General features: G+C 41.5%; 1 protein-coding gene across 1 annotated transcript in view; it reads right to left on the reverse strand.

Annotated features, from left to right (window-relative positions):
* mst1 (macrophage stimulating 1) overlaps positions 1-18,181 on the reverse strand; it is a 75,766-nt gene that overhangs the window by 23,660 nt on the left and 33,925 nt on the right. The window contains exons 8-11 of the mRNA XM_048547729.2: positions 17,256-17,424; positions 7,398-7,528; positions 6,671-6,773; positions 697-833 (exon numbers count right to left, since the gene is read on the reverse strand). Of these exons, the coding sequence (XP_048403686.1) occupies positions 697-833; positions 6,671-6,773; positions 7,398-7,528; positions 17,256-17,424 (540 nt within the window). The remainder of the gene's footprint in view (positions 1-696; positions 834-6,670; positions 6,774-7,397; positions 7,529-17,255; positions 17,425-18,181) is intronic.

Consider the following 18,181-nt stretch of genomic DNA (forward strand, 5'->3'; position numbering starts at 1 on the left):
CACAGGGCTCAGAGTGCGTAAGTAGTTTGGGAGGAATGTAGTTGGGCATGGGTCAAGAATGAGATCATTTACTCAGGACTTAGACCATTAATTATTAATTTATTAATCTAACTTTTCAAGAATAATTTTAACATTAATTTAATCAGAGCCACCAAATTCTCCAATTTTAGTGGAAACTTTCAGAGTGATACTGTCCCTGTGCCTGTAATGTGTGACACTATACCTGAAATGCAATGTTAACTCAGTGTCCGTAAGGTGTTACTCAATCTTTGTAATATACATTATCTCTGTAACATGCAATGCTATGTCTGTGTCTGCAATGTGCATTTCTATCCCTGCATTGTGTGTAATGCATGGCAATATCTCTGCAATGTGCATTTCTATCCCTGCATTGTGAGTAATGCATGGCAATATCTCAGTAATCAAGAATGATTTCTCTATTATCTGTGATAATGTAATATAATGGCACTAGCTCTGTAACATGAGATGTTACTACACAAATGTGACATTCCCTGTCCCTGATGAAAGAAAAGTTGTATACTGTATACAGCCTGTACATTAGCCTGTTCTCCAGGATGCTAGCTCTGAAATAGTTTGCATTTCATTCTGTGATCATAACTGTCCGACCTGTATTACAAACACATTTAAATCCCTGATCCCCATTCAGCCAGTTAATAATGACAGTTAGTCTCTTACTGCAAGTACGAATGGCACAATAATCCCACTGCACTTTGGGATCACTGGTGTAACACCAGGGCCCGTGACTGTCACCATCAGGGTTTCGACAATAGTTTTTCAGAAGACCAGCATTAGGATGAGTCTGAGGAGTCACTCTATGGAAAAAGAATTTTAGGAAAACAGTCAAGATGTGGCAGATATTGAGCAATAATCTCAGTAATAGAGAACAAAGTTCAAATCGACATGAATCCCAATGATGCACGCAATCCTGGAAGTTAAAACTAATCTATTTTAAAAATAACAATACTTAAGGTGAATAAAGCTTAAAAATCAACACTGCTCAAAACACAAAGGCCCTGAACCTAGTACAATATCTGTATCTTTAACAGATGTGTTAATAAATTGACAATGGTGGTATGGTCGGCAGAGTGCTAAGCAGCCTTTGAGCAAATGAAGGCCAAGCTAATAAATGAATGAATTTTTGTTGTCCGAATTTATGAAGCTTTTCAAAATGGCAATTAATGCTACTGCCCAATGTAGTCATATTGCAAGATGATGAATTAGGGATAGAGAAGCCAGTGAGGTACACTTCTAAGAAATTAAACCAACATTGGAAGAAGTACAAAAAGTTGATTTTGGGATTATTATCTGCTCTTCAATGTTTTGACATCTGTGTCTGATTTGGTTGCAAAGAGACAGTAGTATATGCTGACCATAATCCAGTATATTTTGTTGAGAAATTTAACTCTGAGTGCAAGATTGTCCCAGTAAAGCTTATTGATTTAACCATTCAAAGTAAAAAATGTTCACATTCTCATACCGCGAAGAATAATGTCTGACTTCTTCTTGCAAGCATGCAACGTTTTGGCCTCAACTGGTTTCTGTTGCAGTGAATTCCAGAGGCACATCATTCTGGATGAAGAAATTTCTCTGCATCTTGGCAAATCACAGGACCTGTGTATTTAACTGGCGATTTGTACAGATCATAGTGATTTTGTATGTTATAGCGTTAATCAATGGGATTGGGGCTTGTATTAATCACAGTTGCTGTGTATATCATTGGTCACAGGGATTGCTATTACAGGAATGGTTGTAAATCACTGGGAGTGTGTACATTTCTGAAAATAATGTGAAGCACAGGAACTACGTATATCATTGATTTTACTGTTAATTGCAAGGACTATTTACTGGGATTAGTGTTAATCGCAGGGAGTGCAAAGTTTTAGTCTCAATCATGGAAACTGTACCATATTATGGAAAATTGTGTTAATCCCTGGCATAATGTCTACTGCCAATAATAGTGCTAATCCCTGGGATTATTTATATTTCTGAGATTACCTAGTTCATATAACTGAGATGAGTGTGAGTCACAAAGGCATGCGTATCGCTGGGATTTGTATTAATGACTGGGACTGTGTATATTACAGGGATCAGTGATAATCACAGTGACTGCATCTTACTGGAATTAATGTTAACCTCAGGGATTATATATGTATATATTGCTGGGATGAGCATTAATCACTGGGACTACGTATGTTACTGGGAGAAGTGTTTATCACATGGACTGTGTATATTTTCGGGATATGTTCATTGCAGGGACTCTAGATCTTATTGGGATTTTTGTTATCTTTATTGACTGTGTTAGGATCAGTGATTTACTAGTTTCAGGGCCTTTGTGTTTTGAGCAGTGTTGATTTTTAAGCTTTATTCACCTTAAGTATTGTTATTTTTAAAATAGATTAGTTTTAACTTCCAGGATTGCGTGCATCATTGGGATTCATGTTGATTTGAACTTTGTTCTCTTCCTCCCAATGTTGATATTGCTTCAACATATTTATATGGCATAACAAATTCTTCTTGCGATCAAGAGTATCTATCAGATACATCACTTTTCTAACCCTCATTACTACCTTGTAAGGACCACTAAATCTCACATTCAGAAGTTCACTTTGTAAAGTGCTTGAAATGTTCTACTTGTAGCATGTTTGTGTACCCAATCTTTTATCTTTGTTTGTGAAGTTTTCAAACGGTCCTATGCTATTTTGCTTGTTCCTATGAGCCTCTGAAGAAACATGGACATGTACTCTAACATTTAAGGCTTGTCATGTTGCATTAAACACTTAACCAATTTTAATGAATCTTTTATCTCATCACCACAGATTTATTTGAATGAACGAGACCCAGTAGATTCATTAGGAAATCTCTGGTGGCAAAGAGTAAGAAACCCTTTGTCCCAATCATATGGGTATTCTTGACAATGGATCTTAATCATCGTTTTGGGAGTCTAATGTCAACTCTCCAAAACTTCTTGCGTTTATTGATGATAGGCAGTGGACTTCAATTACGTTGTAGCTGGGATGGTGAACATTTCCTGAAAAAGCTTAGACATATAGTTAGAAGTCTGATCTGTTTTTAATTGAATTAGTACCCCTTGATGTGTGAAAAAACTGAATTAGGTTTTCCACCACTATGTCAGCTATAACTGCCTTTAAACAAATAGCTTCTTGAAATCAGATTGTCTTTTCCATATCTGTAAAGATACACTGTTGACCTGTTTGCATTTTTGGTACAGGCCCTAGACTATTCACAAACCCTCAAGTGAATGGTTCTTCAAAAACTAATATGGGAATTAAAGGTACCAGTTAGATTACATTATGACATTTTCTCACTACTTGATGTTTATGGTGTAGAACTAGTGGATGGTGTCTCTATGGACTTCAGCAAAGTTCTTGACAAGGTTCCACACAGTCGACTGAATAGCAAGGTTAGATCACATGGAATATAGGGAGAGCTAATCATGTGAATATAAAATTGACTCAAAGGTTGGAGGCAGAGGGTGGTGGTGGAGGGTTATTTTGTGGACTGGAGGCCAGTGACCAATGGTGTGCTGTCAGGATTGATGCTGGGTCACTGCTTTTTGCCCCCATAGAATCCCTACACAGTGTGGAAACAGGCCCTTTGGCCCAACAAATCCACACTGACCCTCAGAACACCCACCCAAACCCATCTCCCTATAACCCAGTGAATCTATACATCCCTGAACACTATGTGCAATTTAGCATGGTCAATCCACCTATTCTGCACTTTGGACTGTGGGAGCAAACTGGAGCACCTGGAGGAAATCCACGCAGACATGGGGAGAATGTGCAAACTCCACACAGACAGGCGCCCGAGGGTGGAATTGAACGCGGGTTCCTGGCACTGTGAGGCAGGAGTGCTAATCACTAAGCAACCGTGACAGTGGCATTTATATAAATGTTATACATAATGTTATGTAAAGGGTTTATATAAATGTTATACATAATTATATAAATATAAATACAAGGATGTGAACATAGGAGGCTTGGTTAGTAAATTTGCACATGACACCAAAATTGGTGGTATGGTGAACATCAAAGAAGATTACCTCAGAGTACGACAGGACCTTGATCAGATGGGCAAATTGCCCAAGGAGTGACATATGGAGTTTAACTTAGATAAATATGAGGTGCTACATTTTGGTGAGGTATATCACTCCTACCAATCATTACCTGGGAGAAAGTCAACTCCCTCCACAGGTATTCTATTTTAACAACTACAACTACTACTACTACCATTTCTCTGGACAAGAAGTCACACCCTAATTTTACTTTATATAATGAAACCAGGATATACTCTTCGCTCTCTAGGATGCCATTTACTGACACCTTGGCTTTTATTGCACTCTCTGAGAAAACATTAAATCCTTCTCCAGCAAGAGTTTGATTTGGTCTTTTGTCTCTTAGTATTGTAGTGGACCTTAGTGATGTCACTCAAAAAAAAGAGGCAAAACCCCTTCACATCTCATCCACCCTATTCACTTCACTTACACACTCAGTCTTTGCCTCCAGTTTCCTATTAGCTGTGACTTCAACAATTTGATCCATGGTATTTTCCTTTAGAATTTGGAGCCTCTGTAACAAACCCCATCAAATCCTATGGGTTTGCTATGTAACTTCCAGCATTCTGAATATAGATGTCCCATGTTATTACAATGGAGACACTTAGGACCCTGATTTTCACCTCCACCCTCAGCTCCTTTCTTTCTGATCTGAAGAGGGGATCTAAGAGCATTCCGAGCTGCTTTTTCCTTTATTCTGATCACGTAACTTCTTTTAACTTTCCCACCCACTAAGTTTATGTGGGTAACGGAAAACAGGTTTCGTTTTATGGATCGGCTCACATTCATCAGCCATTATTGCTTCCTGTCCAGTAGTTGTAGCCCTCTGTCCCTTTAACGTGGGTTAATTACAAAAAAGTCGTGAGATTCTAAATTCTCAGCAGAGAATAATCTCTCTGAGGGCTTCATGTATGGTATCTACTGTTAATGCCTATTCCCACCTGTCAAAACGACTTTGTTTTACTATTCTAATTCAATGTAAGCTTTCCCAGGCAGTTCCTTGAAGTGGCAATATTTTTACCGGATGTTTCAGAAACTAAATCACATGCACCCGGATTAGCCTTTTTGTTTACAGCGTCATAACCAATTTAAATGTTCTCTGACAGTGAAACATCATTTTCAAGAGTCCGACCTGTCAATCTGCTCTATATGGGCAATGTCCCGTTTTTCTTTAGAAAATATACAGTCCCAGTGATTTATCCTAATCCTAGTAGTATACCCAATCACTAGACACAATCACAGTGATTAATACTACTTTTAGCAATGTCCACAGTGCCAATAATTAACACTAATCTTGGTTATAGTTACAAACCCAGTGTTTAACTCTGTTTCCAGTAATATATACAGCTCCAGCAATTAACATCTTTCCTTGTAATATACACAGATTCAGTTATTAACCCTAAACTCAGACACTGCATATTAACAATCTCAGTGAATAACACAAATCCCAGTAAAATAGACAATCAATGTGATTAATGCAAATCCCATTTATACACTCAGTCCCTAAGATTAAAACTCATTCACATCATTAATATGCATAGTCCAGGTGAATAATTCTGATCTCAGTTATCACACAATTGTATACACTCTCCCAGTGAGTGACACTCATCCCAGATATAGGCATACTCCAAGTGATTACCACTAACTCCAGTTATCTACATAGTACCTGATTTAACAGTATGCCCAGTAATATATACACAGTCCACGTGGATAACTTGGACCCACAGTTACATACATAAATTTGTGATTATAACAAAGCCCAGTTAAAGACATAAATGAGTGTGATTTACACTATTCTTAGAAATATTCACATTGCTTATCCTTGATATTAATCTTAGTATTAAGCACAGTGCCTGTGACAAACACTAATCCTAGTAACATAAACAAACAGACCACATGATTAACACGGTTCCCAATAACATGTACAGTTCCTGTGACTAACACTAATCCCAGTGATAGACATATGATTTACAGTATCCCAGTTTATAGATCCAAAACCCTGCTTTTAATTAATTCTTCATAATAGGTACGGTGTTCATGAGTAATACTAATATGAGTAATAAGCATACTGCTTGTGATTAATACAAACCTGAGTAATAACACCATGCCTTTGTGATTACCATTAATCTCAGCAATAACCACAGTGTCTGTGATTAAAACTCATCTCAATACTTTACACAGTGCCTGGGATTAATGCTAATCTCATTAATAGGCAAGGTCCCTGTTATAAGCATGTATCTCAGTAGTAGGCATGGTGCCTGTGATTAACACGAATCTCAGTAATAATTTTCTCCCAATTATTAAATGACATTTTAACAGTCATAATCTAATAAACAAATCAGTAGGAGTTTATTTAAAACAGCAATTTCAACAGAGCAAATTGTTTCTGTGCACAAAACACTCAAGCCAGACTGACCAATTGGCCAGAGTCGTAACATTTTATAAGCACAGCACCTTCAGTCCTTCAAAACAAAGTCTCTTAAAGTACAAATGTAAGAGTAAAGGGACATTCTAAGCAATGTTCTGATCTTAATGGTTGTCTCAGAAGGCTTTTAATAGTGTGATATTGCCTACCGTGGTTTGTGAGGACTATTGGTGTTCCACTTTTGGCATGGAATTCCCTTCCTGGTTTTACTAACAAATCCTCGGTATGTTGTTCCATTGCCATTGTAACAATCTGGGATGGAACAAGTGTTAACGTAAATTAACATTCCAACTATTTAGGAACAATATAGAGATCAATATTCTGAGGGCAGCTGCCAATAAGGAGTCATTATCGTCAGCAAATAAAACAAAAAGAAAGGCTTGGCATTTATCTCTCAGTCATAGCTTGCTGAGTGAGTGCTGTCTCAGTGAGCGCTCGCTCTCAGTCAGGAACATTTCTCTCACTGTCCGAGTCAGTAACATCTCGATCAGTCAGTGGTCTCTCAATCAGCGAGATCTTTCACAGCCTCTGGTCAGTTCCAATGACAGATTCTTGCTTCAATGCTGTTGGTCAGGTGACATTGCCTGAACCACTTCTTGTCCCCATTAGTAGCTATTCATTACCCTTGGCTGTTTGTCATCCACTCTTTTGTCTGTCCAACTGTTCTTTTGTCTCTTTGGATTCTACTTCCACCTATTGTTTATTCCTTAACCCCTCCCTTCACCCTCTCTTCCATATAAAAACAAATTTTTTTCTTCACCACCATCAGTTCTGTGGAAGGATCACTGGACCTAAAATATTAACACTGATTTCTCTCTATAGATGCTACCAAACGTGCTTTCCAACAATTTCTGTTTTTGTTAGTGTTGACATTACCTTCAGGTTCAATATCGTCGTTGCAGCGTTCAAGTTGGAAACAGAATGCAGTCCTGACCCCGCGATCTTTCGTGAAACACCATGGAGCTTCTGACCCATCAGGATTTCGACAGTAATTCTCGTCCAACCCCCTGGAACAACAGATTAAATTTTGGTCTGGAATTTCCACTTGATTAATGGACAACTCTCAAAGTACTTTGCAGCAAACAAATTGGTTTTGAAGGCTGGCCTTGCAGCTACGAGAGAAAAACAGTTGCTTATTTTCATAGACTGAAGTGCCACTTGTAGCAAAGTAATAATCACCAGACTATTTCATTTTAGAATACTAGTTGAGGGTTACTGTCCACAATATACAGGGAAGCTTTCTTAAAATTCTTTTGAATAATGCCAATGGGATTTCCACATTGACCTGAGGGAACAGATAGGGTTTTGAGTTAACATCTGTTTGAAGTTTGGCACCTCTTACTCCCATCGCAGGGAATATGTTCAACTCTCTGGCATGGAATTTGAAGCAAAAACCTTCAGTTTTGTGAGTCATTGAACCAAGGTTGAACCAAGCAAGAGGGGAACTTGATATGAAAATGTGCTACATAGTGGCTGTGGGTGCATCTCAACGTAAACACTGACTGTGAAGCAACCTTATTGTACAAAATTACTCCAGAGATGGGGGCCACTAGATTTAACAGGCAACTGACTATTTATTCATACGTACTGTTATTTATATATACCTACTGGAATGCAATGGGGTTAGACACAGGGCCTCACAGAGTGAAATGCATTTGACTGGCTGTGAACTGTACTCTGATATTCTGAGAGAGTAAAAAGTAATCTGGCCAGAAATTACTTCAATGGTGAAATTGGCAAAAGCACTGTTTCATCAATCACCAAACTTCATGGTTTCTCCACCAGAGCATTTAAGCCAAATTTTTCTGGAAAACAGATTAGAAAACAGTTCACAACACGGTAAATCAGAAAAAGCAAGGACAGATAGATTGTTCACATTAACTGAATTATGGTAAAATTATTTAAAATCAGGTATACGCAACTTAAATTCAACATGACAGAAACAAAAATCATAGGAACAAAATCCATCCTGTGTACAGCAAACACTATCAAAACAATCAACAGACAGAGAGAGGTATGAGTTTGAGATTGAGCAAGATAATAGCTAGGCTAGAAAAGAGAACAGACAGGCAGAGAGATGGAATATAGACAGAAAGTGAATGGAGAGAGAAATAATGGGGACAGAGACATTTATATTTATAGACAAAGAGAAAATAAGTAGAGCGAGAAAGAAAACAGAAAGAGCGATAACAAATAGTGAGAGATAATGGATATTCAAGTAAGAGATCTTTAGAGATTAAAGGCTAAAGGGGTAGGAGGAGGAATTGGGAATATGGCACCAACACAAAGGATCAGCCATGATCATACTGAACAGTGAATGACCAACTCTTGTTCTTTGGTTTTATGTATAAGGAGAGAGAAAACTGATAAAGACAGAGAGAACATGGGTAGAAAGAGAGAGTGCAATTTGATAAAGAAAATGGAGAGGGAAACAGATAAGATTAGAGACAGTGTTTATAGAGAAAAGTGACAGAGAGAGGCAATGGATAAAGAGAGAGGGGTATCGGGCAGAGAAAATTATCAGCTACATGGGAAGAAATAATTAATAATGGGCAGAAAGAATGATAATAGACAAAGAGATAATGCATTGAGAGAGAAAACAGATAATGGAAAGTAAGAAATCCAGTTAGCAGATGGATTGAGAAAACAAAGAGTGAAAGATCTTGGACAGAGTGAGAAAATAAAGAGAAAGAAAGGACAGACAGAGTGAGATAATAAGTAAACAGAGAGGGATAGTGGATCAAAAAAGTGGCAAAAATGAGGGATAGGAAAAGAATGGGGCAACGGAAGGCAAGAGGGAGTAAAATAACGGATAGATAAATGAAGAAAAAAGACAGGGAAAGAGAAAACATTTTGAGAAAGAGATAACTCTGAGGGAGATAAAGTATAGAAAGAGAGATATCAGTGAGAGAGAGACAATTGTCAAAAAGGGATGAGATAACAGTTTGAGAGAGAAACGGAGAGATAACGGTTAAAGAGAGCGAGATAACAGATGGAGAATGAAAATGGATAGAGGGAATGAAAACAGACATATGGCTGATTGTCCAACTCAGTAGCCGAATCCTGTCTTCTCGCCACAGCCTTTGATCCGATTCACCCCAAGTGCTATATCTAGCCGCCTGTTGAATACACTTAACGTTTTGGTATCGGCATCAACTACTTCCGGCAGTAATGAATTCCACAGGCTCACCACTCTTTGGGTGAGGAAATGTCTCCTCATTTCTGTCTTAAATGGTCTACCCCGAATCCTCAGACTGTGACCCCTGGTTCTGGACACACCCACTATCGGGAACACCCTCCCTGCATCCACCCTATCTTGTCCTGTTAGAATTTTATAAGTCTCTGTGAGATCCCCCCCCAACCAACCCCTTCGGTCTGAACTTCAGCAAAAACAATCCCAATCTAGTAAATCTCTCCTCCTACGTCAATTACTTACCGGTAGCGGGCAGCGGTGTTTTCTCTTTCACAGAAGGAGTGGGAGCAGCGGAGGAAGTGACGAGGACCAGAGGAGCAGCCGGGAAGAAAAGCAGTGACCATATATATCAGCAAGGCGGCTAAACCCGAGACTCTACAACTGTAGTGTCTCCCATCAGCTGACACTGTGGCAAAGAAGGGAAGGGGGCAGAATAGAAAAGTACTCGTGGTAGGGGACTCAATAGTTCTGGGAATTGACAGGAGATTTTGTGGTCAGGATCGGGATTCCCGGAAGGTATGTTGCCTCCCTGGTGCTAGGGTCCAGGACGTCTCCGATCGGGTGTCTCCTCTAACCTAATTAATAAGGTAAGGTTCATTCTAAACTTTCTCTATTGAATATGTTTGTTATTAATTTTATAGCAACTTGAACTAAGCTTTCTACTTTAGTACTGAGTGGGTGTTCAGATAAGTGGGGTATGGATGCTAGGGCAGTTGCTTGCACCTCCTGCAGAATGTGGCAGATGGGAGACATGGCACACGTCTCCGCTGGCTACATCTGCGGGAAGTGCACCCAACTCCAGCTCCTTGAAAACCGTGTTAGGGAAATGGAGCTGGAGCTGGATGAACTACAGATCATTCGGGAGGCAGAGGGGGTAATTGATAGGAGTTACCGGGAGTTGGTCACTCCTAAGGCTCAGGACAAGGATAGATGGGTTACAGTTAGGGGGAGGAAAGGGGACAGACAGACAGTGCAGAGATCCCCTGTGGGCATTCCCCTCAGCAATAAGTATACCGTTTTGGATACTGCTGTGGGGGATGACCTACCAGCGGAAAGCCATAGTAGTCAGTTCTCTGGCACTGAGCCTGACACTGTGGCAAAGAAGGGAAGGGGGCAGAATAGAAACGTACTCGTGGTAGGGGACTCAATAGTTAGGGGAATCAACAGGAGATTTTGTGGTCAGGATCGGGATTCCCGAAAGGTATGTTGCCTCCCTGGTGCCAGGGTCCAGGGCGTCTCCGATCGGGTGTATAAGGTTCTAAAATGGGAGGGCAAACAGCCAGAAATCGTGTTACATATTGGCACTAATGACATAGCCAGAAAAAGGATTGAGGATATAAAAAGTGATTTCAGGGAGTTCGGATGGAAGCTGCAAAGCAGGACGAACAGAGTAGTGTTCTCTAGTTTACTACCGGTACCACGAGATAGCGAGGCGAGGAACAGGGAGCGGGCGCAGCTTAGCACGTGGCTGCGCAGCTGGTGTAGGAGGGAGGGCTTCAGATATGTAGATAATTAGGATGCCTTCTGGGGAAGGTGGGACCTGTACAAGAAGGGCGGGTTGCATCTGAACTGGAAGGGGACCAATGTCCTGGGTGGAAGGTTTGCTCGAGTAGTTCGAGAGGGTTTAAACTAGTATGGCAGGGGGGTGGGAACCTGAGCTGTCTCCCAGAGGTGAGAGTTGATGCAGGTGAGGCAATAGCAAGAGGTAGACCAGCTAGTGGGAAGGATTTTCCTGGGAAGAAACCAAGGGATCAGTTAAAGTGTGTTTGCTTTAACACAAGGAGTATCAGGAATAAAAGTGATGAACTTAGAGCATGGATCAGTACCTGGTGCTATGATGTTGTGGCCATAACAGAGACATGGGTTTCTCATGGGCAGGAATGGTTGCTGGATCTTCCAGGGTTTAGAGCATTTAAAAAGAATAGGGAGGGGGGAGAAAGAGGAGGGGGTGTAGCACTACTAATCAGAGAGGGTATCACAGCTACAGAAGCTTCCATTGTCGAGGAAGATCTGCGTACCGAGTCAGTATGGGTGGAAATTAGGAACAGCAAGGGAGTAGTCACCTCGTTAGCGGTTTACTACAGGCCCCCCAATAGCAGCAGGGAGATTGAAGAAAGCATAGGTCGACAGATTTTGGAAAAGTGTGCACGCAGTAGGGTTGTTGTAATGGGTGACTTTAACTTTCCTAATATTGATTGGAACCTCCTTCGAGCAGAAGATTTGAATGGAGCTGTTTTTGTAAGGTGTGTTCAGGAGGGTTTCCTAACGCAGTAAGTTGACAGGCCGACGAGGGGAGAGGCCATTCTAGACTTGGTGCTCGGAAACGAGCCGGGGCAGGTATCAGATCTTGTGGTGGGAGAGCATTTTGGTGATAGTGACCATAACTGCCTCACATTCTACGTAGCTATGGAGAAGGAGAGGATCAGGCAAAATGGGAGGATATTTAATTGGGGAAGAGGAAACTATGATGCGATTAGACATGAGTTAGGAAGCATGGACTGGGAGCAATAGTTCCATGGTAAAGGCACTATAGACAAGTGGAGACTGTTTAAGGAACAGTTGTTGCGAGTGATGAATAAATATGTCCCTCTGAGACAGGCAAGAAGGGGTAAGATAAAGGAACCTTGGATGACGTCAAAAGGAAGAAGGTGGCTTACATTAGGTGGAGGAAGCTAGGGTCAAGCTCAGTTCTAGAGGATTACAGGCAGGCGAGGAAGGAGCTCAAAAATGGTCTGAGGAGAGCCAGGAGGGGGCATGAGAAAGGCTTGGCAGAACGGATTAGGGAGAACACAAAGGCATTTTACACTTATGTGAAGAATAAGAGAATGGTCAAAGAAAGAGTAGGGCCGATCAGGGATAGCATAGGGAACTTGTGTGTGGAGTCTGAGGAGGTAGGGGAAGCCCTAAATGAGTTTTTTGCTTCTGTCTTTACGACAGAAACGAACTTTGTAGTGAATGAAACCTTTGAAGAGCAGGTGTGCATGCCGGAATGGATAGAGATAGAGGAAGCTGATGTGCTGAAAATTTTGTCAAACATTAAGATTGACAAGTCGCCAGGCCCGGACCAGATTTGTCCTCAGATGCTTTGGGAAGCGAGAAATGCAATTGCTTTGCCACTTGCGATGATCTTTGCATCCTCGCTCTCCACTGGAGTCGTACCTGAGGACTGGAGAGAGGCAAATGTAATTCCTCTCTTCAAGAAAGGAAATAGGGAAATCCCCGGCAATTACAGACCAGTAAGTCTCACGTCTGTCGTCTGCAAGGTGTTAGAAAGGATTCTGAGGGATAGGATTTATGACCATCTGGAAGAGCATGGCTTAATTAAATGCAGTCAACATGGCTTTGTGAGGGGCAGGTCATACCTCGCAAACCTTATCAAGTTCTTCGAGGGTGTGACTAGAAAAGTTGATGAGGGTCGAGCTGTGGATGTGGTGTATATGGACTTCAGCAAGGCATTTGATAAGGTTCCCCATGGTAGGCTCATTCAGAAGGTCAGGAGGAATGGGATACAGGGGAACTTAGCTGTGTGGATACAGAATTGGCTGGCCAACAGAAGACAGCGAGTGGTAGTAGAAGGAAAATATTCTGCCTGGAAGTCAATGGTGAGTGGTGTTCCACAGGGCTCTGTCCTTGGGCCTCTACTGTTTGTAATTTTTATTAATGCCTTGGATGAGGGGATTGAAGGATGGGTCAGCAAGTTTGCAGATGACACGAAGGTTGGAGGTGTCGTTGACAGTATAGAGGGCTGTTGTAGGCTGCAACGGGACATTGACAGGATGCAGAGATGGGCTGAGAGGTGGCAGATGGAGTTCAACCTGGATAAATGCGAGGTGATGCATTTTGGAAGGTTGAATTTGAAAGCTGAGTACGGATTAAGGATAGGATTCTTGGCAGTGTGCAGGAACAGAGGGATCTTGGTGTGCAGATACATAGATCCCTTAAAATGGCCACCCAAGTGGACAGGGTTGTAAGAAAGCATATGGTGTTGTGGCTTTCATTAACAGGGGGATTGAGTTTAAGAGTCGTGAGATCTTGTTGCAGCTCTATAAAACTTTGGTTAGACCGCACTTGGAATACTGCATCCAGTTCTGGTCGCCCTATTATAGGGAAGATGTGGATGCTTTGGAGGGGGTTCAGAGGAGGTTTACCAGGATGCTGCCTGGACTGGAGGGCTTATCTTATGAAGAGAGGTTGACTGAGCTCGGACTTTTTTCATTGGAGAAAAGGAGGAGCAGAGGGGACCTAATTGAGGTATACAAGATAATGAGAGGCATAGATAGAGTTGATAGCCAGAGACTATTTCCCAGGGCAGAAATGGCTAACACAAGGGGTCATAGTTTTAAGCTGGTTGGAGGAAAGTATAGAGGGGATGTCAGAGGCGGGTTCTTTACACAGAGAGTTGTGAGACCATGGAATAGGTTGCCAGCAGCAGTTGTGGAAGCAAGGTCATTGGGGACATTTAAGAGACTGCTGGACATGCAGATGGTCACAGAAATTTGAGGGTGCATACATGAGGATCAATGGTCGGCACAACATCGTGGGCTGAAGGGCCTGTTCTGTGCTGTACTGTTCTATGTTCGATCCCTGCTATCAGCCTGGTACACCTTCACAGTGCTCCCTCATGTGCAAGAGCATCCTTCCTCAGAAAAGGAGACCAACACTGCACACAATATTCCAGGTATGGTCTCACCAAAGCCCTGTACAAATGCAACAACACATCCCTGCTCCTGTATGTGAAACATCTCACAATGAAGGCCAACATACCATTTACCCTCTTTACTGCCTGCTGCACCTGCATGCTTACCTTCAGTGACTGGTACACAAGGACACCCAGGTCCCAAGACAGAAATGAGGAGACATTTCCTCACCCAAAGAGTGGTGAGCCTGTGGAATTCATTACTGCAGGAAGTAGGTGATACCACTGCACACTCCCCTCTCCCAATTTACAGCCATTTAGGTAGTAAATCTGCCTTGTTGTTTTTGCTTTTGGAGTGAATAACCTCACATTTATCTAAAAAAATCCAATACTGCATCTACCATTGATTTGCCCACTCACCCAACCTGTCCAGATCACGCTGAAGGATCTCTGCATCCTTATCACAGTTCACCCTCCTAACCAACTCGGTCTCATCTGCAAACTTTGAGATGGATAGAGATAGCATTTAGAAAGCAAGAATGAATGGAGAGATAATGAATAGAGAGCAAAATAACAGTTAGTGATAAAGAAATAACAGATCGAGAGAGATAAGGCATATAGCGAGATGATGGACAGAGATAATGCATAGAGAGAGAAAGATAATCGAAAGAGAGTAAATGGACACAGAAAAGGCATTTTGAGAGAAAGAGAAAGATAAATGATACAGAGTTAATGGACAGTGAGTGATCGTGGATAAAAATAGGGTTTGATAACAAATAGAGAGTACAAGATGACAAATGGAGACAGACGAATTGACAGATACAGAGAGAGGGATAACAGCTAAACAGAGAAAGCATTTAGACAGACTGCAAATAGAAAAGACAATATAATGGACAGAAAAAGAAAAATAACAGACACAGAGAATGAGATAACAGATACAGCAAGATGACAGATCGTGAGAAAGAGATAATGGATAGAAGGAGTTATATAATGGATAACAGTTAGAGGGAGATATAAGAGATACAAAGAGATAATGCAGAGAGAGGGGTAACAGATGATAGTGGGAAAGATAATTGCAAGAGGGAGAAAAGAGATACCATATATAGAGAGATTACAGAGAGCAAGGTAATGCATAGACAGAGAGAAATAGCTGATAGATAATCAATAGAGAAGGAGGTGAAAACAGATGGAAAGAGTGGGATAAAAGACTGAAAATGATAGTATTTAGAATGACAGAGAAACAATGCGCAGAAAGAAGAGATTGAGAGACAGACAGAACAGACAGAGTGAGGAAGAACAAATAGGGTGAGATAACAGTTACAGAGAAATAGATGAGGGAGCATGAAAAAAAAATAACTGACAGAGAGGGAGCAGGAAAGAACACATACAGAAAAAGATGAAATGAATACAGAGATGAATGGAGAGAGAGACATAATAATAGAGAAAGATAACATATACAGGTATTGAAATAAATAGGGAGACAGGGGGAGGCGGATAGAAGATGGATAGAGTAGAAGATAGGTGGAGAGGAGACAGACAGGTCAAAGAGGTGGGGATGCAGCCAATAAAGGTGACTATAGGTGGGGAGGTAGGGAGGAGATGGGTCAGTGCAGGGAGGACGGACAGGTCAAGGCGGCGGGATGAGGTTAGTAGGTAGGAGATGGGGTGGGTCCTGAGGTGGGAGGAGGGGATAGGTGGAAGGACAGGTTAGGGAGGTGGGGACGAGCTGGGCCGGTTTTTGGATGTGGTGGGGGAAGGGGAGATTTTGAAGCTTGTGGAGTCCACATTGATACCATTAGGCTGCAGGGTTCCCAAGCGGAATATGAGTTGCTGTTCCTGCAACCTTTGCGTAGCATCGTTGTGGCGCTGCAGGAGGCCCAGGACGGACATGTCGCCGATGGAAAGGAAGGGGGAGTTGAAATGGTTCACGACTGGGAGGTGCAGTTGTTTATTGCGAAGCGAGCGTAGGTGTTCTGCAAAGTGGTCCCAAAGCCTCCGCTTGGTTTCCCCGATGTAGCGGAGGCCACAACGGGAACAGCAGATGTAGTATACCACATTAGCAGATGTGCAGGTGAACATCTACTTGATGTACAAAGTCTTCTTGGGGCCTGGGATGGGGGTGAGGGGGGAGGTGTAGGGGCAGGTGTAGCACTTCCTGCGGTTGCAGGGAAAAGTGCCGGGTGTGGAGGGGAGTGTGGAGTGGGCAAGGGAGTCACAGAGAGAATGGTCCCTCCAGAAGGCAGATGAGGGTGGGGAGGGAAAAATGTCTTTGGTCGTGGGGTCGGATTGCAGATGGCGGAAGTCCCCCATTTCTGAAGAAGGGTCTAGGCCTGAAACGTCAGCTTTCCTGCTCCTATGATGCTGTTTGGTCTGCTGTGTTCAACCAGCTCTGTACCTTGTTGTCTCAGATTCTCCAGCATCTGCAGTTCCTACTATCTCTAACATATAGAGGGAAAGGGATAATGAACCGAAAGAGAGAAGTAACAAATAGATATATAGAGAGGGATCATGATTAGGTAGAGAGAGAATGTTAAGAGCAAGAGATAATGGTGAGAAATAAGCGAAACTGATCATGATTCTGTGAGACCAGAAACCCATGAAGTGAAATCAGACTGGATGGAGGGGAATCCCTGATCAGAAAAAAAAGAAATACGTATTGCAGGTGTCAATATGGCCTACTTCCTGGGACTATACTTGCTTTAAAGTTGCTAAATCTCCAGTTCTGATGTGAGATTATCAGCTTTTGTACAAAAGTAGTGTGACCTGTCATGTTTGTATTGCCGCCTTTTTTCTTTATTTCCAACTTTCAGCACATGCACCATTTTGATTTGGTAATATGTAGTGGCTAAGTTTTATTATAATTTACATTCCTTGATAATATTTCAAACCTTGCATTGCTCCATACTTGCATGGGTAGTTTTCTGGTGTGAATTCATGTCTGTGAGGGAATTGCTCATCCCAACGTTGACAGGGGGTTCTGGCTGATGTTTGATTTATGGTTCCTCTGTATCCTACTCCATTATGTTTGAAACATGTTTTGGTGATTTCCACATCTTTCAGTCTGTGCTGCCCTTCTTTAGTACCAAAAATAAAGCACAAACAACACAAAACGTTAAAGGTGAACGTGAGCAATTCAAACATCTACATTTGCGGTTTTGATACAGTCACTCAGTCAGAGACGTCTAAGGCACAGAAAAACATCTTTTGGCCCATTAAGTCTGTGCCAGTTGAAAACAATCACCTAATTATTCTAATCCCTCTTTCTAGCCCATAGCCTTGTATGTCTTGGCATCACAAACACATATGTAAATACTTCTCGAATATTATGAGGGTTTCTGCCTCTACCACCCTTATAGACAGTTCCACCACCATTACAGATGTAAGACTCCATTTTTCTCATTATCCAATCCTGTATAGCCCTCATATCCCGTTTGCAGGATTTGTTGGTCCCATCCTTTATCTTTATTGGAATGTATTGTCCTCTACTCTCCATATTTCTTTTTTGAATGAATCCTACTTTTCTGAGACAGACTTAACTAAAAATATCTGCTTCCCCTACATCAGAACTTTGATTTTAGGCCCATCCTTGTCCTTTTCCATAACAATTTTGAATCTAACAAAGTTATGATCACTATATGTAAAATGATCCCCCACTGATACTTCAATCACTTCCCAGCTTCATTACCTAACGTTAAGTTCTGCATCATCCTCTTTCTTGTAGGGCTTTCCATGTACTGGCTGAAACTTAAGTTGCTTAATTTTAATAATTCCTCTCCCTCCAAATCTTTCACAGAATAACTATCTCAGTTAATATTGGGGAAGTTGAAATCC

This window comes from Stegostoma tigrinum, chromosome 11 (assembly GCF_030684315.1).
Source record: "Stegostoma tigrinum isolate sSteTig4 chromosome 11, sSteTig4.hap1, whole genome shotgun sequence".
Lineage (NCBI taxonomy): Eukaryota > Metazoa > Chordata > Chondrichthyes > Orectolobiformes > Stegostomatidae > Stegostoma > Stegostoma tigrinum.